The sequence below is a fragment of the Drosophila grimshawi genome, unplaced genomic scaffold (genome assembly GCF_018153295.1).
Source record: "Drosophila grimshawi isolate 15287-2541.00 unplaced genomic scaffold, ASM1815329v1 contig_311, whole genome shotgun sequence".
NCBI classification, from domain to species: Eukaryota; Metazoa; Arthropoda; class Insecta; order Diptera; family Drosophilidae; genus Drosophila; species Drosophila grimshawi.
In genome coordinates this window covers 30,026,939-30,053,997 of record NW_025063098.1, presented here as the reverse complement: position 1 = coordinate 30,053,997, position 27,059 = coordinate 30,026,939, and the positions used below count along the sequence as shown (strand labels likewise).

At 37.5% G+C, this 27,059-nt stretch overlaps 1 protein-coding gene across 4 annotated transcripts in view; it reads left to right on the top strand.

The window, feature by feature from the left end:
- LOC6569669 (phosphoinositide 3-kinase adapter protein 1) overlaps positions 1-26,814 on the top strand; it is a 40,190-nt gene extending 13,376 nt beyond the window's left edge. The window contains exons 1-6 of one of the 4 annotated variants that reach the window (XM_001995852.3): positions 880-941; positions 1,672-1,919; positions 2,041-2,201; positions 2,650-2,909; positions 20,960-21,152; positions 23,505-26,814. In XM_001995852.3, coding sequence (XP_001995888.2) covers positions 902-941; positions 1,672-1,919; positions 2,041-2,201; positions 2,650-2,909; positions 20,960-21,152; positions 23,505-26,370 — 3,768 coding nt within the window. In that variant the 5' untranslated portion in view covers positions 880-901 and the 3' untranslated portion in view covers positions 26,371-26,814. Of the gene's footprint in view, positions 1-879; positions 942-1,671; positions 1,920-2,040; positions 2,202-2,649; positions 2,910-8,868; positions 9,034-17,485; positions 17,553-20,959; positions 21,153-23,504 lie in introns of those variants that run through there. The other 3 variants (XM_032741538.1, XM_032741540.1, XM_032741539.1) reach the window with 3 other exon arrangements.
- The last annotated feature ends 245 nt before the right edge of the window (positions 26,815-27,059 follow it).

Genomic DNA, 27,059 nt, shown 5'->3' with positions numbered 1-27,059 from the left:
AACAGACGACAGCATTTTGATCATGCGAAAAACGCACGCAAAAGAAAATCATGCTCAGGTACAACAGCAACAACAACAGCAACAACAATGTTTGAGTTTTTCCCTAACAAACTCGACTAACCAAGCAGAGGCAGAGGCAGAGACAAAAGCAGCGGCAGCAACAGCGACAGAGCAGCAATGAGTGGGTGCAATGTGGCAAACATATTTAAACACTGATCCCGCATGCGTGTGTGTGTGTGTGTGTGCATGTGTGCGTGTGCGAGGGAGAGAGTGAGTGGTGCTGCAGTTAGTCAAAGCAGGGCAGACGAAATAAACGAAGAAGCGGTACAAATACAATAACCAAAGCGGCAAAGGGATTCTCTCAGCGTGCAGAAGCAGCGACGCCGACGTCGATGTCGACGTAGACGCTGACGCTATTTCAAGTGTTTTGTTCTCGTTGAAGTTGTAGAATTTATTCCGTTTCGGGATTTCAATGCAGACGCACGCGCAGCGCGTTGAATAAATCAAAACAGCGACAACAACAGTTTGAAGCCACCGTTACAAATTTGAATGTGTTTGGCGCGCTTTCTATATTAAATCAATCAAACTGACACTGCACATTATTCAAGCAGTGAAATCAAAAGCGCATTGTTTTTTTTTTTTGCTCATTTGACTTTAAATTTATTGTTTTTTTGGCCATATTTGGCATCGTGCGGAGTTTGAAATACGATTTTTGGCGCGTGCGCATGCGTCGCTAGTGAAAGTGTTCCCATCTCGCTCTCTCTCTCTCACTCTCTCGTGTAAGCAGCAAGAATGCATCATAAATTGCAATTGTGAATTGAGAAACAATCGTGCGCAGATTGTGCAAGTTATCGAACCAAATCTGAACTTGAAACCTCATTTTGTCTAAGACGATCTCAAAATGTTTCTAACCATGGATAATTCAAACGCCTTCTTCTCAGGTAAAAATAACGATAGTTGCGATAAGTCTGTAATTTATCATAAGTATCTTAAATGAAATAATCATACTTTCCTATTAATATTAAGGAAAAAATAAATATCAGTTACTTCCACAATATTATATCCCTTAATCCTAAACAAATAGTATTTTGAAATTAATTTTTTTTTTAATTTAGCTGTTGTTTGAACAACAATTGATTTTATAGCTTAGTTTCGCTTCACGATTTGTTCTTATAATCATAGCTTTGTGAAGGCTCTTCTACTCTTTATGATCTTTTACAAAATGATTTATATATAATAAAAAATATATTAACTCCCTTACCGTAACTTTAATGTTGCTAAATGTTATTTTTTAAATAAAACCACTGACATTCAATTGTTTATTTTTTTAATAATCATAGTGAAGACTTTTCAAAGTTACATTTTTAACAGTATATTTTGCTTTTTAGATACATGATCCCTGTTATTGTTGTATTATAGTTAGGACATTTAATATGATCAATTCAGTCTTATAATAGTAAAACCCTTTTACTATCTTTTCAAAACCGCAACTTTAATACTGTGTTTTATTTACGTTTAGACAACCCATGTTATTTTTATATATTTAGTTACAACATTAAATTTAAGTCAACACAATCACATCATAAAAAATACCTTTCACTACTCATTATAATTTTCATTATTGTATTTTAATCTTTTATTTTTATTTTATGTTTTATTTTTTTTTTTTAGATAATCCCTGTTATTTTTGTAATGACACAAAATCGCCCCGCACCCCAGACTCGCCACAGTCGTCGTCGGGGAAGGTGTTCTCGTTATTTAAGCGTCGCAACTCGAAAGGCAGCAGTCCACGTCCGGCACTGGCCGGAACCAATCCGGAACAGATGCGTCTGATCACATCGGCCAATCTGGATACAACGGCAACGATGGCCTTTGGCAGTCCACGCGGCAGCTTCAACTCCCTCGGCGGTTTCTCACAAGTGAGTTTTTCCTTGCTTCTGTCAATTAATCATTGTCCGATCTCGCTTTGCAACTTCCTGCTTCTGTTGTCTCTAATGCAACATTCAACTCTCAACATTCCATTTAAAATTTGCCACACAGCAATCGTTTGAACTGCAGCCGCTTATGTTTGCTCGCCAGCACTCGTCCAATAACAATTCGCACTCGGAAACGTTTCGAGAACGCCTCGGCTCCTGCAACGAGACGCACAGCTCCCAATGTCCGGGTGGCGTTGCCGAGCACGACGATGTCTTCAATGCAAGGTGAGTGATCTGGAGAGGGGTTTTTATACTCTATCATTAAAGGTACTCAGAGTATGTGGAGTTTGTCCAAAATCCGCCAAGCTGTCTCTCTGTGCACATCTATTTGTCTTAGCCCTCGTCAGACAAAGTGAATATTCGTAGAAACCTTCTGCAAAGACTTTATTCTTGTTGGTCAGAGTATTATCAGTCGGTTATGCCAGACTACAACATTCTCACTTGTTTTTTTTAAGAGATCTGGGGCGGTTTTTCTTTTTTTTGCTGCTCTGGTTGCTCTTGACAGGATGCAGCTGTTGACAGCTTGCCAAAAAAGAATTCTACTCTACTCATTCCTCCCCCTTTGCTCATTACCAATGACGTTGCTAATCGTGCGTACTTATCGTTCTTCTCTCTCCTTTCTTCTCTCTCTGTCTCCCTCTCTCTCTCTCTCTGATCTGTTCCCCATCTGCAGTAAATCTCAGCGCCATCACACTTTGCCAAGCGGCGGCACACGTCGCCATTCCTTTGGCAGCAACTGGGCACATCAACAACACCAACACCAACAACACCAACATCAGCATCAACATCAACGTCAACTGAACACATCCGCATCCAGTTGCACATCGCCATCGATTGGACCCAGTTCGCCGGATGAGGTGCCCAATATGCTGGCACCCCGTCCACCGGTGCCCTCGCCAAATAAATTTCGCGGTCCATCATATCGCAGACGAGGTGAGTGAAGCATTATTTTATATTAATTTATAAATTTTGGTTACAATATTGATACCAAATTTGTTAACAACATTTTAATGTAATGAAAGATGTCTTCCATATGCATAGTTTCTTATTTTGTGTTGAAGCTTCCAAATTTTCCGGCATTTTAGATTGATTGCAGTCACTTTTTTTAATATATTTTCTTTTTTTTAAAGTTGATATAATTCTTAGAATAAATCCCTTCCGAAATTCAGATTCAAATAGTAATAAATTTCTAGTTTAGCTATGGTTTATTTAAGAGGCAAAGTAGCTCAGTGGGAAGTCACTCAGATTGATTTAAAAAAATTGATAAGATATTTAAATTGATTATAGAAAATATCACACTGAAATTTTGAAATCACAAACGCTCATTTTTAGAAAACCCAACATTCTATATCAAATGTTCAGGGTGCATTTTTTTCTGTGTGTATGTTAGCTCGTCTTTTGGTGCTGGTCAATGATATATATACATTATGAATCGGAGATACCTTCAAATGCTGCTGCTAAAATTTGGTATACCCATTTAACACATTTCAAATGGGTATAAATATTTATTTCATTCTGCTCAAAGCTCAATTCACATTCACATTCAAATCAACATCAACTAAATTGAGCCAGGCTTATGGCTATTTATATTAATAAATAGTGCGACTCTAAAATGCCACTTAGTAGTACCTGCTGTGAAACTTAATTAAATAGATATGTATATATATATATATAGTTAGTGCTTATATATATATGAGTTAGTTAAATTGTATAACAAATTCTCTGTTTAAAATGGCCTCGTTTGGCGTTCGCATTTTTGCACTTCTGAGCAGAGCCGATCCCTGACACTGAGTGCAACACGTTTTTGCATATTAAGCGACAGCTACCCCAACTCCCCCCCTCTCCTATATACCTCCCCCCTGTTCCTCCCCTCTGCTGATGTTGTATTTGCATTTTGCGAGGCGCCAGGGGTCTGCTCTGTGCAACTTTTGCATTCAAATAACATTGAAATGTTTACGCAAGTGATAATTGTAAATGCACAAAAGTTGTTGTTGTTGTTACTTTTGTTGTTGTTATTGTTGTTTTGGCACTGTCGCCTGAGTGTCGCCAAAGTTGGCATTGTTTTGAGTCTTAATGAGCTGCTTCATCCTAACTGACGTCTTTGTTCGGGTCTCTTCTGGTTCGCTTCTGGTCTGGTCTGGCCTCTGACTTGACATTGACAGTCCCGACTTGAGTCGTGTGATGTATGCCACAGAAATGGCATGTTGCATGCCTGATCATTATTATTACCCCTAGACATCTGCCCAGTTAAAGTCATAATTTTACTGTTTATAATGTGCTCAGGACTTATCCACAATGATTATTTATAGACAGCTGCGACTCTCAAGGTTTTCAATTGTTAGCATTGACACTGAATTGACTTGACTGATGAACACTTGAAAAATAAAAATAAAAAAATACTACTTGTTCCTGAGCCGCAAAGATTATCAACTCAATTTTGGATTGGAGCTCTTCAAGCACTTGAATAAACTACTGTGCTCAATCATTAATCAATGAATCGGATCTTGAGTAGTTTGAAGTGCGAGTTAGTTGGATTTTCAATTCATCAACTTATTGGTAACATAAGATATGAAGAGTACAAATTGAAATTAAAGCTATTACAAGCACAAGCTGAAATCTGTTTTCATCATTATTAGCATACTTGAAAAATACTTGAAAAACTGTCGGATCTTCAAATAACAATGGGAGAATCTTTACGAGTAAACTCGATAGTTAATTCAACAATTGCAAGCGCAAAGTTGACTCTTTTCTAAATTCCAGCTTAAATTTCTAAATTTATGAAATTTATTTTTGGTATTTGTAGAAATGAGTCGAGTGGATGTTTTTCAGCTTTCAGCTCGCTTCTTTTGTATGCAAAATAAAGTGTTGCAATTTATAGAACTAGCGACGACACAGTTAGACAGACCCCATAAATAAACATATATATATATAGATATAAGTTATGGTTAGTGACCAACTATGAAGCGTAACTGTACAATTGCAATTTGAAATTCACTTTGTCACAATGAGCAATGAGCAATGAGCAGTGAGCAATGAGCGCACGGCAATTGACACACTTGCAACAAAAGCGGCAACCAAAGCGGCAACAACTTCAAATTTAACACCTAAATTTATGGCAAAAAATAACAAATAATATTCTGCCCATATTTGTGAATGCAGGAAAAACAAAAACAAAAAACGAGTTCATAATTTAAAAAAAAAGAAGAAGAGTTTTCAAATGCAAATGAGATAAACATTGCCACATTGGGTGTGCTGGTGTGTGTGTGTGTGTGTGTGTGTGTCTGTGTGGGGCACACATTTCCGGCAAAGTGCAGTTGCAGTTGCAGTTGCAGTTTTGCAATTTTGCCGTTTGACTCTTTAATTGTCGGAATAAATGTTGCCTGTGTTTGTTTGTCTGTGCAACATGGCGGATGTGCAACCTGCCGCGGAAAGAGGCAACAAATACAAAACAACAACTGACAAGAGTCCATAAACGAGTGGGCGGGGGGTGTGGCTGCCCAACATGACAAGCAGAAAAAAAGAAAAGCATAAATTGAAAACAATGCACAATTGTCAATAAGGTGGGGCCAAAGGGGCCAACAGGAACTTTGCATAATTGTTAGCCAACCTGGCCATTGACTGTGCCTCTGTGTGTGTGTGTGTGTGTGTGTGTGCGGGTGTGCGTGTTGGTTGTTTTTGTTGTTCAAACGTGTTAATGGCACGGAAGCCTGAACTCCCCACATGCACTCGTCGAAGCTGTTTTGCATATGGCGCGTGCCAAGCAAACATTTAGCCAAATTTGGCCAACATGCTTTAGGCCAATTGTGCATACAAATACACCACACACAAACACACATACATCAAAGTGAAAAGGGGGAGTGTACACTCAGAAAAAATGATCGCCCTGAATTTTTAAAAATTAGAAATCGACAATCCCAAAAATGTGGTATTATTTTGATTATTTAAAAACATTTTCTATTATTCAGAAATGCATTTCTAAAATGTAGATGAAAAATAATAACATAAAAAAAACACTTTAATATATATTTAGTTTATAAAAAGAGGTCAGCAAACAATAAACCATTTCTAAAAATTAGAATTGAAAACCTTAATTTTTAGAAAAAATACTTTATAAAATTCAGAAAGAAGTAATCAAATTGGCTTTCGTGCCGAGAAGTCATCAGTTAAAATTATCGTACAATTTAAATTATTTAAAATTAAATTCTATGAATTTTATAAGCTATTTAAAAATTAGACATATATTTTCAAACTTTTGGAAAAGTGTAACCAGAAATTAAGAAACGAGAAATCGTTGTTTTTTTTATGTTTGCATAATAAGGTGAACCCTTGGAGAATTTCGGAAAATCAGGTCGATTTTTTGCCGAGTGTAGTGTTTATACATATATTTTTTTGTGCAGCCGGCAATGTGCCATATATCATTTTATATACTGCCGCATTTTAATTGCTCGCAAGCAGCAAGTGTGGCAGGTGATTTGAGGTCAACTGGGGAGCAACTGTGCATTGCTGTTGTTGTTACTGTTTCAGTTGCAATGCGTTGTTGCACTTGCTTCTGTGCAACAAGCGATTCTGAGAACATCTGCTCATCAGATTACACAGTACACAAACAAAGAGCAGCCGCCTTTGTGGCAGCTGCCGCATGCCTCCATTTTTGCTGGTGCTGCTGCTGTTGCTGCTGCCTCTGCTGGGGTTCAATACACTAAACATGACCCTGCGTTGTGCTGCATAACAAACAGAGGCAACACAACGAAATCCTATTGAGGGAAATCACTGCCTGAATTTCCTTGACCACATCCCAGACATATCCACCCCATATTCCCCCTTACCCCCCTCGTCAACACCTGTTGCATTCATAAATATTTAATATTTCGTATACACAAATTTCGAGCCTCGACTCAAAGCATATTTTTTTGATTTACATAATTTTGGGCTGAGGTCTGACTGGAGGTCTTCTCTGTAGGAAGAGGATAACAAGCACGCTTACATTTTGCTCACGTCTCAGTGTGAAGTTTCCCTCTTCTCCTTCTCCTTCCCCTTCTTCTTCTTCGTCTGTTTCTTTTCCTTGTTTTTTAATATTTTTTCTTCAGTTTTTTAGCTGACTATTTTTAAACCTTTTCTCACATGTGCTTGTAGTTAGTGGCGCAGACGCACAGTGTTGCAAGGCTTATTTGTGCATCAAATGAAAATGTGAGAAAATTTGTGTAAAATAGTTGAAAGAAATGAGTTGATTTCACTAGAATATTAAAAAATGTATTGAGAAGCTTAACATCGAGCTAAATGCAGATCAGATCATAAATAAGAAGACTACAAAACTGCTTTTAAGGCTGCTCATTCCAGAATAAACGACTTAATATTCTAAGATTATTCGTGGTTTAAGATTTTTGCTGATCTTTCTTTCCGTCTATTAGAATATTGAAGAATTAATTAAGATATTCTGTGTGACAAAACTAAGACCACTAAAGAATAATCGGGCTCAATATTGTTCTTAAGATTCGTAGCTTCTTTGCCAAAGCTGTTTGCTGATTTGAATTATTAAATGTGCCATTCTTTCTGTCTATCTGCTTCCAGTTCTGAAAAGTGTAGAAAACCTTGTTTATATCTTCCTGGAACCATTCCCAAGACACCATTTCAAACTCAACTTGAAAACCCAAAGGGATTTTGAATAGTATTTCACATCAATTTAAATGCTAAGATTTTTTATTGCTTGCCACATTTAAATGTTTTATATTTATATGTATTTATAGCTGTGCTGCTGTTGCCCTTTTCTGCAGTTTCTGTCACTGCCATTTAAATCAAAATATTTATCCATTTATTTACATATGCATGTACGATTTGGTACACTCGAAAAAAAAACTTGACCTGATATGTAGTATTTCATATAGAGTTTTTACCTTAGCTTTCGTATATTTAAAAATTATTTTAAAAAATCAGATCATTTTTCTAATATTCACGCCGATTTTCATTTTGTTTCTGAGTGCGTTCCTCATCTTTCTTATTTAACAGCAAACTAAACTCGGATTAGAAGATGAATAAGAAGATAATATTATAAATTGAAAACACGCGATATTCTAAAATATTCTTTAGAAATTATTTGTAAAAATCAGAAAATTGCCTGTTTTCTTCTTTGCGACGAGTTTATATTTTTTGTTGTAGGCCTGACTGATTTTCTCCTAATTTATAAATTGTGGTTTGCTGTGTTTTCTTAAGTGTATGTCATTTTGCTTTCCTTTTGCAACTCCCAATGCGATTCCTAACTGTTTACAGCGTTCTTATGCCGCTTTTGGATCGAGAATAACACAACAGGCGAATCTTAACAGGGCTGTTTATAAATAAAAATAAGAAAATAGCAAAGAAATAATAAAATTGGCGCTGTTGCCCACTTAAAATGCCATAATTCCGTTTATAGCCTGGTTCAGAATGGATAGGGATTTTGTGGAATGGGGGAACGGGGGCAATGGGGGGCACTACGAACTTGGTAGCACGGTAGCACTTAAAATGGACAACGTGTTGATTAAACGTCACAAGCACGTACAACAACAACAACAATAACAGAAAAACAACCAACAACAACAGCTGTGACTTTTATTATTTTATAATCTTTTGAATGCATTATTTATGAAGAAAAAACAAACTCTGACAGAGAATGAGAGAGAGAGAGTGGGTATATAAAAGTATGAGAGATACTCTCTCTCTGTCTTTCTCTCTCTCTCTCGCTCTCTCTCTATTTCTCTCTTTGCATCGATTGCTCATTATTATTCTTGGCATTCAGCATTGATTTGAGTGCCCCAAGTTGAGCTGAGCTCAGCTTTGACTGGCTTTATGGCCAGTTGAAGTTGAAGGACTGTGGCAAGTTGACGTTACGCATGCGCAGCTAAGCTTGACTTGACCAGAGTGTGTGTGCGAGTGTGCGGGTGTGTGTGGATATATCTGCGAGTGTACTACGATGTATTTTTAAAGTGCACCCATTCACAAAATAACAAATTGAAACTCAAAGAAGAAAAAAACATTTCAAAAATGCAACTCAAAATCGAAGATGTCGAATTGGAAACGTTCTGCTGCGGTGAGTCTGAGTTTTTCATTATGTAACAAAACAAAGCACTTGAACGCAATGCAATTGCATTTAAAGTGCACTGGCAATTCATCACAAGACGACTGTAAACTATAAAAAAAAAACAACGAAGAAACGAGCACTGTTTGACTGCCATACAAAATTCAAGCACGTTTTTTCAAATTCAAAATACAAAATTAAGGCACGTTTTTTAATTGAAAATCAAAGTAAAAGCCGTCGGCTTGGCTCAAAAAAAGGGCGAAAGGGTTTTTCGTATTTTTTGTTGCCTTCAATTTTGTTGGGCTTCAAATTGTATAATTTAAGGATTTCCATTTCCGTCCAAACATGCATTCAATTTCCGCCCGACAAGAAAATTGATTACCCAAATGCAGTCTAATCATGAAATACAATACGATTAACACACAGCACATATGCAGCTTAAAAATAGATATACATATATATATATATATATATATGTTTGTGATTGGGGGAGCCGCACTCGAAAATAGAGCAGAGATTGAATTTCCGCTGAAGCTGCGCCATTTAAAATCTGTCTAGACTAGGTTTTTGTTTTTCAATTAATAACAAAAGTAAGTAAGGAAAAAAAGTATAAAAAATGAAAATAAAAGAAAACACTACAAAAAGATGAAAAGATGAGGGGGCAAACAAAGCCAGACATTAAAAGAAAAAAATCAGGGGCATCCTTGGCTGCTGTTTTGAGGCACCCCTAAGCTGCAGCTACCCAAAAAAAAAAAAAAAAACAGATGTGCAACAATTGGAGGCAAGAAGAAAAACAAGAGCGCGTGCTACCGACTAGGCTGCAGCATATATATACCTATATATATATATATATTGTTTTTTTGCTGCCGCGTGCCGACGTCAAAGCAAAATAGATGTATAAAAATAGCAAAAACGCAGGCAGGCAGCCAGGCAGCAATTATAATTGAAAGGGCTGTGCGTGATGCAAATGCATAACCAACTGGTGGGGGAGGGGGTAGTGGAGTGGAGGAAGAGTGGTGCAGGGCGGAGGAGGCACTGACAGGGACTGGACTAAAGGCGCAGGCGCAACGTCTGCTCGCTCCTCCACTGGCAATAATGGCAGGTGCCGCTTAAAGCAGGCTGCAGTCAGAACTGAGCATAAGCAAATGTATTTATGTATGTATTTATGTATGTATGTAAATATATATTTGTGTAGCAATAACAATCATAACTGAAAGTAACGTACAAATTTGCAGTTGCAGCGACGCCAGCAGCGACGCATGCACCGGAAATCGCTTATAGAAGGCAACAGCAGCAGCAGCAGTGAAAGCATAAATTGTGCATTGTATGTGTGTGTATGTGTGTGTGTGTGTGTGTGTGTGTGTCGCAGCTTAAGCTTGCACTAGAGGTGAACACGCAGCGAGAAAAGCTCGTGTCTTAATAATAATATATATATCGAAATATATATAATAAATAAATACTTGAATCCTAAAAAAAATAAATAAAATATTGTTAAGAAAGTTATCCTAAAAAAAATAAATAAAATATTGTTAAGAAAGTTATTTTCAATTTAGAAAGATTTCACTATTTGATTTATTTATTAATAATTTTCATTTTTTTATGCTAAAAGTTCTTAAAGTATAAAGTATAAATGAATATAGAATATTAGAGAATTCACATAAACTTATTATATTATTATAATTATATTCACTTATATGAATATATTTATTTATTTATTAAACTGAAGGTTACCGAGTTTATTCTGAGTCTACTGCTTAAAACTGTCACGGGCTTTAATTGTGCTTTTTAAGTGTTCAAAAAAAGTACAATGTGCATTTAAGTTCTCTCAAAAGGCAACAATTAAACACGCATTTCTTTAAAAACGTACTTCACTTATTAAATAGCCTTGAGTTTCTAGACAGCTGCCTGGGCAACAGCTCAATTCTCTTTTACATCAACTTAAGCTATACTTCCTCATCATTTTCGGAATATTTAATAGTAATTTTTGTTGACACGCACCCATCTTTAGAGTGCAGCATAAATTGTGCGCAGGAAATGCTGACATACTCACACCACACACACACACACCACACACACACACACACACACCACACACACACACACACACACTCAACACAGAAATGCATACTAAGCCGGAGTCTTCTCTCTCTCTCTCTCTCTCTCTTTCTCTCGCTCTTTAAAAAATGTGTGAACACGCAGCATCAATCTCCCCTCCCCCCCCCCCCCCCCTCTCTTTCTCCCTTTTTCCGCTCTCTGGTGGCACGGCTTTAATAAACGGAAATGAAAAATTTGAGTTGATTGTTGTCAAGTTGTCGCTGTTGTTATTGTTATTGCTGTGCTTGTTGTCTTATTTTTTATATGCGCGTCCCAAAAAATAAAAACAACAAAAAATTATAATAATAATAATAATAATAATAATAATACATATGCATGTGACAACTACTTAGTTAAGAGTAAATGCAAAAAATGCGGGCCTTTTTTATGTTTTAAGTGCTTTTATTTAATGCAACCATTTTACTCACGTCAATTAACCTTGAACGGATTTTTATGAAACAATTCTCAAGAGAGCGAAAATAAAAATAAAAGAAATTATATTTAATATATGAAGTATATTTGTATATGTATATATTCCTGATCAGCATCAAAATTAAGTCTGATTGTCAGCTTGAGCACTTATCACTCTTCTCGCTTCATCGTAAGAGCATTCTTAAAAATTGGAAATAACTTCAGATGTGTGAAACAATGTATTTTATTTATAATTTATATATGTACATTTATATTTATATTTCCATTTGAGAAGCGCCTCGATTGACGATCAGCATCAATAGCCAAGTCTAATTCTTATTATTATTATCTCTATTCTTGCTTCATACTGGAATTTTCTTACTTTACTCAAAATTGAAGCCGAAAGCAAAAGCTAAACTTGAATTAAATAATTTTCAATAATTTATGTGCTGCTCCAAAAAAAAGTAGCCATAACTTTTCGAAACTCAAATGATGTGTGAGACATTGTTGTTTTTTTGGTCTAAATTATTCCCGGGAATATTTATGACTTGATTTCCATTTGAGAAGCGCCTCGATTGCATTTCGGTGGAGATATTTGTTTGGCTGACATGTCGCATTTAAATTTATGAAGACATTTATTAGCATACAGACGCGTATAGATCTGTGAAATGGCTGCCAAAGTGACACAAAATGCATCTCCCCTCTCTCCCACCACTCCCCCTGCCAGATGTATTTCCCCAAAAACAGCTAAACATCAAATAAATAACTAAAAAAAAAAACAAGAAACGAGAAAAAATGCACTCAAACGCACACCTTCAAAAATGCAACACATTTGAAATGTTTGATGAAGTGTTTGACAAAGTTGTCGCTTCTCCCCACTCCCAACTCCCACCCCCTCCACCGCACCCCCCTCAGAGGGGTGTTATTAATCAGCGCCTAACTGCGATAGGGTGGCTCGTGCTAAGACCACAAATGTTGCATTTTACACGATCATTTTGAGTTCTTCTTGTGTCTTTTCTTTAATATTTATTTTGAATAATGACAATTTCCTTTCCTTTAACTAAAAAAAAGTCGGTGAGGGAAAAAGGCGAGGGGGGCAGACATTTGACACCTGCTGCACAATTATTCAGCGCCCCCCAAACAAATACTGGGAATTGAAGAATCCGAAGCTAAAAATAGGCACTCTAAAAAGAGTTGCCTGTTGTTGCATTGTTTTTATAAGAAATGCAGACAGATAAACATGTGGCATGAATGTGTGAGTGTGTGTATGTGTGGGAGCCTGTCTGGCATTCCCCCCTCCTTATACATATGTCCATGTCCAGCCCCAGCCCTTTTATGACAGCGACACAGCAATAACAAAAAAAAACTAACAAAACATTAATGTCAAAAACATCAAAAAAATAACATCGGAATCGGAGTTGGCAGTTGAAGGAGTTGGAGGAACTAAAGGAGTTGGAGCAGTTGCTTCTTGGGTGCAACGGACAGACCTCCAAAGTTGTTTACACGCCCAGCACTGCATTAAAATGCATGATGCGACTCTACACTCAGCAAAAAACAATCGCACTCATTTTTAGGATATCGCCAAAACATCTTTTTAAAGTATATTTCTAAAAATACTTAACTTTAACGGCGATGAGAATCGAATATAAAAACCGATCCAATAAATTACATTTCTACTTTTTAGTATTTATAAGAAATATAAAAAATCTCAAGATTTGTGGGATTGTCAATTTGGGGTAAGCCTCTCTAATTTTAAGAAAAACGTTTTCTCATGTTTAGATATTATTTCGAAAAACAAGACAAACTTTCTAGTTTTCAGCGCGTGTTTTCTAAAATTCAGTGTGATTTTTTCGCTGAGTGTAGCACTCAAACTAACTGGTTAATAGACAATTGCATTAACTGCAGTCGGCACTTTGTATAATGGACTTGGACTTGGTATTTATGAACTCTGCCATATCGTATATTAAATGCAGTTTAGAGTTGCTGATTGTTGTGTCTACAGATTGTTTAGCTAGCAGCTATAAACTTTATAACTCACATCTGCATATAGTACATATAAACTGCCTCCTCAGACATCTGCCTCATGTTGCGTCTAAATGAACTCCTGAACTTCTTCCCTAGATTTTTGAGAAAAAAGCAACTATTTCATGCAACATTTTCACACTGTGCGCCTGGCCAGAAACTGAAATAGTTGTTTATGTTGGGAGAAGAGAAAAAAAACACGTTTCAAGCGAAATTTTCATCGATGCACAGACACTTTTTATGATGTGTTTTTAAATGTTTTCATTATGAGGCCTGTGTTTCACTAAGCAAATAAATTAGTTATTAACTGGGTCAAATTGTTTCAGGTTTTTGGAAAGGGTGTAGAAAGTTGTGCCACTATATTTAAGAATCTTATATATGTATATACATATTGTAGAAATAGCAAGTTCTCGACCATATTTACGACTTGAATATAGTGCATATTTCAAGTCATCAACAGATTCCATTACCATTGAGACAACACTATAATTCAAACATAATTCAAGAAATATTTTCAAATGTGTCTCTTAAAAATTTGTAAGTCTAAATTTATGACTACGTTGGAAGTGGCAGAAGACTACTCAGAAAAAAGTGAGAGAGAAATCATCCACAATTTTCAATTATTTAAATTTATTAAAAATTTAAACTAAAAAAAATTGAGTTTTATGAAAACGTAAGAAAATAGAGGAAAAAGTTATAGAAGCATGTTTAAAATGTGCACCTACAATTATGATAGTTAAAAATAAATAAAATATATTTATAAAGAATACATAATATTATATTTTATGCCACCCTTCCTAACATAACAAAAATATATTAATAAATATAATGAATAGAATTCCAACAGCAAAGCCAACTTTAATTTATAGGAAGAATACTAAACAATAAATTAAAAATCAACAAAACTAATGCTATTTTTTGGATTCCTAAGAAAGAAGTGTCGTAGTGGTGCTATTACAGAAGATCCCAAATAAAGTACGCACTGATTGCAAGCACTCGAATTTATTGCAGTGTAATTTCTATGCAGGCGCATTCAACGCCAACCGAAACCAATGCAGAATATCATTTATAATCGTTGTGAATTATTTGTGAATGCCCTGATCCACCCACCCCTCCTCTGCTTGGTTTAATCAGTGTCCAGTTGTCCAATTCTCACAATTGAGAGAGAGCGAGAGAGAGAGCGAGAGAGAGAGAGAGCGAGAAAGAGAGAAGCAAATGGAGAATGAGAGCAATTTTCAGTTGAATGATCATCAAAAAGTGTTGTGCATCTGAGGGGAAAATTATGCCGTTAGACGGCTGGTGGGCGGAAGCGTGTATGTGTGTGCGTGTGTGTGTGTTTGTGTGTGTGTATGTGTGTGTGCATCTGTGTGTATATAGTAGGGGAACTCAAACTTAAGCCCGTAACTAAAACAATTTATAGCGTTGATGAATTATGCCAACAAGAATAAATTTAATAAATAGAAGATCAGCGATACAAAAAAACAAAAAAAAACAAGTGGGCTGCTGTAGTCACTGAGCGCGACTATAATATACCCTGTAGCCAGTTGTTAAATATATTTTAGTTTCGCTTTTAAAGTGTTTCACGCTTAAATGTAACCAAGCTGAAAGTGCTTGGATAGTTGATTAACAATTATATAATGTAGAATAAAATAGATAGAAGACTCGGGCTATTAAATTGTGACAGATATCGATGTATATCGATATGAGCACAACGGGGCAGTTATCGATAAAATTAAGTCAAAACAATCTTATGGGAACTATTCCTCATGATGTATACAAATTAAAATATTTCTTATTTTGTTTTCATTTATTCTGTTGTTTACATTTTGGTTTATGTTTTTGTGTCGAACTCGATTCGACTGTTGATTCTTATCGAGAATATATATAGTTAACGGTATGCTTCCTTCTGTCTGTTGCATACTTAAGCACAAAAGCATTCTACCCTTTTTACACATTTGGAATTTATGAAGTGCTCAAAAAATGTTGCATTTCATCGCCAGTGAATTGATTAAGATTTAGTCGCCATGCATTCGAATGCGGATTCAAGCTTAATTGAGCAGAAGAATTCACAAATCTCAAACGGAAATCAACAATTAACCGAAACCAAACCAAACCAAACCAAAACTGAAACAGTTTTAATCAAGTGAGGCCTTAAATGAAATGAAAAGATGCGCTCATAATTAAGTTACAGTTGACATAATTAAATGATAATTGTTATGCTCGCACAAACAGCAACAACAAACAAAATAAATAAAGGAGAGAGAGAGAGAGAGAGAGAGAGAGAGGGATGCACACATTAAGAGTGAGAGAGATGTAGAAATACATGTTTTATATGAGTGAATATTATTTCTGTTCGTTCTTTTTGGACCAGGGGCGAGGGTTAATTTGTGTATCGTCCGGTCTCCGGTCTCCGATCCGCCTTGTGGCCGCCGTCCATTTTATCCCGCATTATTTTGTGTTCATTTTTCGTTGATTTATGTCTTGCTAAAATGTCACACAGCGCTGGCATTTATTCAAATTGTCAAAAAAAAAAAACACATACAACAAAAATAAGCAAACCAAAATAAACCGAAAACAAAAAGCAATTTTATTCGACTGCAGTTTTGGGCACCCCTCATAAAAATCCAGCAAAAAAACAAAAGTATCTTTCCAAAGAATAAGCTTGATGAATTATTTAGTTTTTAGACATTTTCGTTGAAGCATTAGAAGGTTGTGTTATTAAGAAGACTTTGGCTTAATTATTCTTAAGTCTTATTGGTATCCGCATAAGAGTTTAATTAATTGCGTAAATATATTCAGCTTAAAGACTTAAGAATCACTGACTGCTACTTGTAAATGCACAGAGAGAAAACAATGCATTCTGAAAACGAAACTGCAAATCTTGATTCCAAATTCATTGATTTAAGATCCATTAATTCAAATCAAGAACTCAACTCAACTCAAGTATGAAGAAGGGACAAAGGAATGTTTTGCAAATATTCAAATGCAAGTCTTGATTCAATCACAATTTATTTAAGATCTATTATCTCCAATCAGGAAACTTCATTCAAAGCTCATTTTGGAAGATTTGTTTTCTTATCTCAGAGAAAAAGAAATAATGCTTAACTGCAAACTTCAAATAAGCATAATTCCTGAATCATTTACTTCAGATTTCTTTTTCAAATCAATAATCTTAACTCACTCTTCTACTCAATCAAATTCTGATAAAAACGAATGCATTCTGAAATACTTTCCAAATCCTGATTCAAGAAACATTTATCTAAGAGTAATTTCATTCAAAGTAGATTAGATTCTTGGCTAAGCTTTTTGGTACTCTATTCTATAATTTTTCAAACGGATTGTACTTTCATCAAGAATATATACTCCACTGAAAGACATTAAAACTTTAGCATCATTTTTAAACTCAATCTTTGTAAACTAAAACTATATGACACAAAATATCCCTCTATTCACTTTCGATAAGTTTTCTACTTGCATCGAGAACATCAACTCGATTTAAAGTAATTCAAGCTTGATTAAACTTAAACACGATTACTGCTCTCTTTTTTTAACTCAACCTCAGTTGAGTAAACCGAATTAAACCCCTTTCAATGCCCACGCTCTCACGCTGACTGGCGCCGGTCGCATTATTTTAATAAATTAATTAAAAGTAGACTCGTAATCCTAGGCAATCAGTGGCCAGGCCCCCAACCAGCCCCCAGTCAGATCCCCCAGTTAGCCTTCCAGCCAGCCTATGGCAACTGGTTCCACATTATTCGCTTCCAGTTCCATTCGCGATGCTGAAACGACAATTAGCGCCGCGTGCGACTTGCGCGCTGCAAACCAACTATTAAAAATTATCACAAATTGTTGAATTATTTAATATGCTTCAATATTAGATTAACAATAAATATTCAAATAAAAATAGGTACAGAACATGGCTGCCAAGCGGAGCTGTAGTCTGTTTGGTAGCTGTGTCTTGGGCCGCAAATCGAATGCCAATAACTACGAGTATGTGGACATGAGTAAGTCAATATATATACAGCTGCGGACAAAATAGTAGCACCACTCTCACAAAAAGTGTTCTGAAAGGTGTAAGTTTAAGCAAGTGAGAAAAAAAAAGTACATCATGTTATTCACCATTGTCAACTCATTTAAATTTAATTAAAACTCAAACAAAAACATTTAAATTAATGAAAATAATTATAATAAAAATAAATTCAATTGTGCACTTATAATTATGAAATTTAGGAATAAATAAACAAATTTTACAAAGAGCTACTATTCTTCGCACTAAATTGAATTTAAAGGAGGAATACTAAATTATTGCTAAGTTATCAAACAAATGGATTGTTTTTTTCATTCAATGCCGAAGTGGTGCGATTAATTTTTTTTTTTTGCTGCTGTAATATAAATGTATATACAGAACGGATCGGCGAGAGATACGAGATCGTTAACAGATGCAGCTGCGCGCGGCCACCATTAAAAAAGCATCGATCAAAAAGCTACAAAAAAAAAAAGAAAAGTTAAAATAAAAAACGCGAAATTTTTGCAAATTGCTGCGGCACAGAAATACTTTGTTTTAGTGTGCACAAAATGCAAATAAAAGAAAAGGGTATACAAAGAAAACGAGATCGTCAAACAAAGGGTCGCATTTTTCTTACAATTTGCCCTCTGGCGACGACTGTTTAACAATTACCAGATGTTTGCCTCGCTGAAATACATTTTTGCACATATTACGGAGGATGTGGAGGCGAGTCTCTGGCAAAGAACTCAATTTCAGATGTCAGTTTTTTTGGGGCAAAAAGTTCGGTTGCGATTTTCGACTGTCATCTGTCATGTAATTGAGTGATAAATCTCAAACAGCTAAAAGCAAAGTTTACCTAGAAGGATAAACTTTTCATCTCATTTTGGCCACGGTCATTAATCAAACAAAACTTGTTTGTCACGCACATAGAAATAAAAGTCAAAAGGCAGGCAATTTTCAAGTTAATTATGCTGTCATGCATTTAGAAATACTACAAAACATACCCAAAATAAAAATGATATATCAAAATTGCAACAATATGCAAATGTGCAGGCAGGCATTAAACTGAACAGAGAACACAGGGACAAGCAAACGCTTCACTTGTCATTTTTATATATATTTATGCGCAGCCTTTTATTTATATTAATGAAATAAGCAAGAGAGTTTTAGTCGAGAGTGCTCGACGAGGAAATATTCTGTGCGTTTCAGCAGGAATAAAACTGAAAACACAAAAATAATAAGCAGCAAATGCTCCACTTGTCATTTTATATATATGCACAGCCTTTTATTTATATTAATGAAACAAGTAAAAGTTTCTTAGTGGAGAGTGCTCGACTAGAAAATATCCTGCATGGTTAAGCAGAAATAAAACTGACAACAGACAACAAAAAATGGCACTTATCCTTTATGTATATAAATATATTTATTCGATCTGAGTGGAATTTCTGTAGTTGATCAATATTATGCAAAGGTATATTTCTACCTTATTTGGTTCATTAAAAATAATTAGAAAATGTTTCATTATTTTAAAAATAAGTTAAAATGAGTTACTCTAGGTGAACTTCTAAAATGCAGTGCGATTTCTTTGCTGGTTTAACAGCCGGCATATTGACCATTTGTAATGTTGTACAGGGTATACAAAGAAGAGAAAGAGCTCGACTCCCTTGGCCATATAATGAGCAGCAGCTGCGAGCGTGCAACAGGAAGAGGAGCCGGCAGGCAATCGGAGACTGACAAGACGGCAGACGACAGATAGACAGACAGTCAGACAGACAGACAGACAGAGAGTGTGGCAAACTGTCGCTGCTGTTGGCGACGACGACGACGACGACGCCACCGCTGCCATTTGTGGGTGTCAAGAAGAAGTTCAGTTCGAGATGCAACAGTAAATTTCGGTTTGGCCAGGAGATAACATCATCAAGAAGACAAGAACGCATCGGCAAAAGGCGCTGCGAGTTCGAGTTTCTGCTCGATTAGTTGTGAGATTTAAACTAAATTTGTAAATGCTTTAAACGTGACTGAATTTATGATGGCCACAGCCCAAGTTGTTCAAGAGCCCGCCAAATTTATTTCTACTCTCTCTGTGTTGACAAAATAGCTGTCGAAATTACTTTCACTGTTTTCCCATTCGAAAATTTATGTTGTTTTATTTAGCTTAAATCTTCGGATGTGACAAACAAACAACATCAACTACGTAAAAACATCAGCAGCTGGCTAAAACTGAACAGTTTGCTGTGAATTCCCCTTGTGGCAAGTTTCGATTTGTGTAAAAGTCTAAGAACTTACAGCCACCAAAATTTACGACAAGAAATTCCAAAGTTTTACAAATGCATTTACGAAATAGTTTTCAAAACAATCAAAAAAATTCATTGCACAATTCTAAAAGGATTAACAAACTTGTTCGTGAGAAATTTGTAAAGTGAAAAAAAAATAAGTGAAGCAAGTTGATTGATTTTAAAACCGTTTTGAAAACGAAAACAAGAATTTTAAGTTTGTTATAATAAAAGATCAAACTATTCACAAATGAAAAAAAATTCAAGAAATTGTAAGGAACTCTTAAACTTAACGAATGGTTAAAAGGAAATTGAAATTGCCATGAAAAATTTCAGTGCACAATTCTAAAACGATAAAAGTATCTTTTTAAACAAAAATATCTTACAATAAAAGTGGAAACTAACCTGAAATAAACTCAAGCAATTTATTGGTTTCTGAAATAGTTTCCTGATTAAAAAGCAAGAAATGTACAAAATTTCATAACACAATTTTAAAAGGATAAAATAATCTTTTTCTTGTGAAATTTGTGTTAGTAAAAACGAAAACTATTCAGAAATTAATTCAAGAAAATTATTTGTTTTTGAAATAGTTGCTTTTTATATTCAAACTGCTTAAGCAATTATCAAGAAGCTACAAAATATATATTTCAAATTTCACCCATTATTATTTGTGTGTTTTTTATGTCTATAACGATCTTTATTCATGTAGATCTTCGGGTATGCAAAAAGTAAATCCTCTCAGGTAAACTCAGGTGACACAGTGCCACAAAAAAAAATCTAAAACAAATGTACAACCGACCTTTTTTTGGTTGTTTATTTGTAGTTGTCTAGTTGTTGTCTACTTAACAAAATTATCACGCATGAGAAATTGCGGCGCTTTTCCAAAGCCAAAAGGCAAACATTGAAGTCAAACATGGGCTATTTGAGGAGTCACAGCTAGGGTCATAAATCGCTAAAGTCAAATCCTAAGTAAACACATTATTTATCAAAAAGACACACACGCACACACACTGATATTTTTTTGGGGTCGTTCCAGGCCAGTGGTTTATCAGTAGCATTCTTTTTCAAGTTGTTGTTGCACTTTTTGCTCATTTGCTCATCGATCGGTTTCGTTTTTGGTTTCATTTTGCAGACAACTGCGGCAACGTGAACAACGGCAACGGAGTTGCAACAACGGCTGGCTACGGCTACACTCCGCCGGGCTACAACATGGACGACATTTTGATCATCACTGCCAAGCACAGCGAACCCGCCTATCTCCGCGCCACTTTCCTCAAGAACCATTTCGACAAGATCACAAAGCAGCGCGGACGCAAACCATTCAAGTAAGTACACCAACCACACACAAGCCTATCTGCTTAAATCTATCACGATTCTGTAAATCACGCATTTCTTCAATTACATTCTCATTCGATTAGAGTTTGGGTTTGAGTTGAGCAACCAGAACAAAAAATATTCTACGATTTGAAATAATTATTCTGAATAGATAGAGCTACAGTGGCTTACAGTTCATTTCGGGCAGTGTCTAGAAAAAATTTTAAAGTGCTATAAAGTTTAAACAAAGAAACAAACGCAAAATGTTTGAATGCCAATTTGTTTAATGTTATATCACGTTTGAAAAGGAAGCTTCAGTTTTTATTAAAATATTAATTAATTAACTAAAATTAGTCAAAACTTAAAACATATCCAAAATACATGTTACAGTTTTTTTGGAACAGTCTTGGAAAAGTAACATATTAGGCGTATAAAAACTTAAATAAGGATGTTAATACTTAGGATGATATCCTTTAGCCTTAATAACTCCACTTAACCTATTATTCATGGAAGATACCAGCTTCCGGGTCGTTTCTGGACTGATTTTGCTCCACTCATTCAGCAGAGCATTCTTGAGATCGGATCTGTGATTCCGGATGTTATTTTCGAGCAGAGCCCACAAATTTTAAATAACATTTAAATCTGGAGACTGGACCTGTGGAATTATCATGTGGGGGCAGTTCCAGATATGCCAGGACTGTATTAATCCGGACTTATGCTTAGCTTTTGTCCTGGTCGTTGTCGTGGTAGAACCGGAAAGTACGTCGGATTCCTAGCTTCTTGGCACTTTGGAGTAAATTTTCTTTGAATATATTGAAATACACACACTTGTCCATTGTTGTTTCAAAAAACACCAAATTTCCCACGCCGGCTTCCGAGATACATGCCCATACCATGACACTTCCTCCGTCGTGCTTGACTGTTGCCTTTAGGATTTTGGGATTCAGCTCAGTATCGGACTGTCGCCACACATAATTTTGTCCGTCTGAGCCAAAAATGTTGAATTTGGGCTCATCTTCAAATATAAATTTGTTCCAGAACACCAAATCCTTGTCCAAGTGGGTTTTGACGAATGCCATCCTAGTGCCTTTATTTTTTGAAACTCTTATGGGCTTATTCCGTGGTACTCGGGCATTAAAGTCATGGTTGCGCAGAACCCGGCGCACAGTTTCCACACTGCACTTTTGCCCCATTTCGTCCTCCATCTGTGGAGTCAGTTTTGGAGCCGATAGCTTGGGGTTTTCCCTTATTTTCCTGATCCTCCGCTCTTCCTGTTCGGTGAAAATCTTGTTTGGTGCATTTCTGCCCTTGTCCTCTATCCGATTTTCGTCGACGAAGAGTCGAATGATGTTGAATACAGTTGTGGTGCTTAGATTTACCATTTTAGCTATTTGGCGATGTGAATATCCAATCTGGAAGTGTTCCAGGATGAGATTCCGTTGCTCAATGGTAGTCCGTTTGTCCATATTCCTTGTTGGCTGGTGGCACCCGAGATGCAGGATATAACTAAACTGACTACGAAGGATTGGTCTATTTATTCCAAAAATAATCGTCCCGGCGTAAAAAATCCGGGTTTTATGGCACCCAGGTGTCCATAATGCCACTGCCCGAAATAATATGTAACCATAATTTCAGGTACTTTCTTACATAACCCGGCCTAGCCGGCGGGGAAACCCCAGTTTATGGGGGTCATATATTCATTATGGTGGTTAATATACGTCCCTGCCACCGGTCTTTGGAATTTTTGAAAAATATTGGATAATTTGTTAATGGCAGGCAATTAAAATTTTTGCTAGACACTGCCCGAAATGAACTGTAACACACTGTATATAGATATCATACATAGCAAAGTAATTTGCATAAATAAAAAATTCTCTACAGTTCTAATTATGAAAAAATTAAAATTAAATTTAATGGATAGTTTTTATTTTAGTTAATGTTTCAAAACATAATAATTCAACTTAAATTTAATAAATATATAAATAAATAAATAAATGATATATCGAATAGAATCTCTAAATATAATAATCAATCAATAAAGTTCCGATTTGAGTAAAATTTCAACTTAGATTGCACAATCCAGTAAAACCGATCTAGAAAGTTCTGGGCATAGGGAAATGTTGCATTTCAAGTTAGGTAGAAAAAATTACTCACAAGACGACCCCAATAATTCTACGAGCTCTTTCAATCCACCATTCCCTCAAAATGGCAGAGATTTCTGAAGTGAGAAAGTCATAAATAAATTAATGAATATTTATATTGTATTTAAGTCATTCGCTCGCACAATATAACACAAAACCAACTCACATTTTGGACAAATCCTTCTATTATTTTATATTCTCAAACTGCGCTTCTATTTTCAGTTTTCTGCACATCAAAATTGACGATGGCCCCTTCAGCGAGGAGATTGCCCAAAAGTATCACAACACGGCGCTGCAGATAGTCATCTTGTGTCCGGCATTGTTGGCACTGCCGCACAGCTTCCTCATGGCACAGCTGACCGCGATAATCCGGGTGGAGAAGGTGCTGGCCATTCTGTTGGATGTGGGCGAGGATAGGGTGAAGGAGATGCACAAGACAGCCCTGCCCAGCTACTACAAGTGGCGACGTTGCGTTGTCCGTGACAATGATCAGGCACAGATCAGCAATATACTCGGCATAGCCACCGACATTTTGGGGCGTGCTCTGTGCCAACGGCCACCCTGCCAGGACAACAGTTGCAACAACAATAGCAACAGCAACAACAACAGCAGCAACGTCTCGCGCAGCATGTCCAATTGCACGGAGGGTTTCACGGTGCTGCCCAAGAAAGTGAAACAGGGTCAGAACAAAGTGCTGGCAATGCTCGCCGAGCCGCTGCAGCCAAATGATGTACTCAAAGTGCTCGTCGAGAAATCCGGCGAACTGCTCGAGATACGTAATTTCAAATGCCGTAATCCATATACGTTGCAATTTGCCATACCCGAAACATGCATGGAAATCTCCACAATGATCGAGATACGCATCGAGAAGAATAATAAGCTACTTGGCGCTCGACCCGTAAAATGCGAGAGTCGCTTGAGAGAATTGGAGCAGCTGCTGCGTGTCGAGGATTCCCCCATTGAGTTTATGTGCCATGCTTTGGGCGTGGGCCCCTTGGAAAAGGACTCCCTCGACCTGCATCTGTTGCAGTGCTTTCAGCGCAACATGCCACCAAATTTTCATTTGCTGAACGGACCCAGCGAGCGAAGTCAACCGCATTTCTTTTCACGTCTCGAATCGAGTCCGGAGGAGTATCCCACGTTGCTCCACTTTGCGGCTCGCTGGGGCCTCAATAGGCTCTGCCTGCAATTGATGGAGTGCCCCGGTGGCGACACAGCTTGTGGTGTCAGAAATTGTTCCGGTCGCACGCCTGCAGAATTAGCTGAACAGGAGGGTCATCACAAGTTGGCTCAGAATTTGATTAGCTTCTCGGAGTTTCACAATCTGACCATGGTCTATCATTATTTTAAGGGCGTGGATAATGCCACAAGTGGCGCCAGCTCGCCAGCAGCACAAACCAAGTCGAATCCTGGCTGCAAATCCCCCCAAGTCGTAATTGGTGCACTGCCCGCCAAGCCAGTCAAACAACTGCCACTCACCGAGGAGTATATGGAAATGTCGAGCGGATCCGAGCGGGAAAATACGCCAGAGGTGCGTCCAACCAAAACGGAGACAATGGCAATCTCCAATCTCAATTATATCAGCGTGGAAACCGACGATGAGAATTTGCAGAGCTGCGCAACCGAAAAACATCTGGATGCGAGCAAAGTACTCGAAACGAATCCAATTGGCCCCGCACAGACCACCAATGAGTTGCGCATCAATGAACCACCTTATTACCAGTCCAAAGAGCAAAATAAATGCGGTCAAGATGTGGTTGATGCTGCCGCGGCGGATGATAAATTTAGCCAGGAGTGCTCGCAGCTGCTGGAGAATCAGGGCAACGACTACGTGATGCAGCCCTCAAATATACCCGTGCAAAAGTCATCGGATGACGATGGCAACTATCTGTATCAGCCCTCCAATCGACCCGTGGAGGAGCCACTGCGTCCGTTACGCGCCCAGCACCAATCCAATGGGGGCGTTGGCACACTCAAGCGCAGCGCCAGCGATGCCTCACGTGCCAATGCCGACGATGAGCTGGCCGAGATTATGCACGATTTCAAGAACAATGTGCTGTCCATCAGGGATGTGGAGCTGCTCGTGGAGAAGTGGAAGCATCGCAACGATGTACAGCAGAGCTATCGCGAGAAACAAGATCAAATTGATCAGATGCGACGCGAATACGAAAGAATCCACGAACATGTCAAATCCCAAATGAAACGGGAGACGCCCTTCGAGCGCATCACGAAATTCTTCTCCAAGCGCAAAGAGAAGGCTGACAAGTTGGCCAACTGCTGTGCCGACAGCTTGCTGGACGAGACGAAGAGTTCGATTGCAACAAGTTGTAGTCTGAAATCCTCGGCACGTCCAATTAGCTCGTTGAGTTTGCAGAGCGTTTCCAGTTCGAGTTCGTCTTCGGGTCGCTTGAGCACCGGTAGCAATTGCAGTGGCGCCTCTCTAGGGGATTCGGGCACCCATTCGGATCACGAAGAGCGACGTCAATTTGGCTGTCGGCTGGGCACGCCCGGCTCGCTGATGGACAACTATTTGGTGCCACCGCCACCAAGGCCAGTTTTTACGCCCGTCTCCACGCCGGGCGATGAGCGGCATCAGATTGTTTTCCCCTCACCGTTGTCCAGTTGCCATCGTCTGCACACGCCCACAAGTCCGACGGGCTCCGAGCATTATCAGTTATTTCCCTCGAACATACCTGTCTATGGCACTGGCGCTGGCAGTGGCAGCCAAGCGTTGAGCTCATCGCAAAGCAGCAGCTATCTGAACACAATTATGGAGGCCAAAGAACAGGAGCAGCAGCAGCAGCAGCAGCAGCAACACTATCAGAATGGCGTCACCTTGCAGCCCATCAAGTTGAACGAGCGACCCAACATCATCTATGGCAAGCTGAGCAAGAGCAGCGCCTCCACCTCCAGTTGCAGCTCCTTCAAGCCCAAACAGGTCGCCTGTCCTCAGGTGGGCAGCATCGAGGTCCAGGCGGAGGTCTATCAGAATGTGGGTAGCAACTACTCGGAGGAGGCCAACCAGGCGCCGGATGTGCCGCCCAAGCAACAGCCTACAGCGGAGTCACCCAACTATATGAACTGCTAGAGACTCTCAATCCCTCTCCCACTCTCTCTCTCTCTCTCACTCTCTGTCGTACACTCGGAGAAAAAAATCGCATTGAAATTTAGTAATTCGCCCTAAGAATTAGCAAGTTTTTTTTTGTTTTTAAACTTCATTTTTCATCAAATTGAATAGTTTTCTTATGTCTACAAATGAGAAGGTTTTCCTTGTTCGAAGAAAAATTGGCTTGCCTAAAAATGCAAAAGTTTTTCTGGTTTTTCCAAATCTGCTATCTTAAAATGGGAAAACTTGTCTTTTGTTGGAATTCATTGTTCTAAAAGATAGAAAGTCTTGAACAATTAGAAAAATTAAAATTGAGTACACTTTGCGCAATATCTAAAATTCCAAAAGTGTGGTGTTTTTTTGGCTCTTTCTGAGAAATAGCAAATATGTCTAAAATGATTAAATTCAAACGTTTGATTTTACTAAATATCGTTTCTGAAAAATCACAAGATTTTTTCAAATTATTTTATATACATTTATAAATATGTTTATTATTAATTTAAGAAACAAAAATTAAGCACAAACTTGAATTTAAGAAAATTACTTTCTTTGTTCTTACTCTCAACCCATGGCGTATTTCTAAAATTCATTGCGATTATTTTTTTCTAAGTGTAGTTGCCTAAGTTTTCAGATTATAAGTTTAAGTGCATATATAATTATATATATAATTT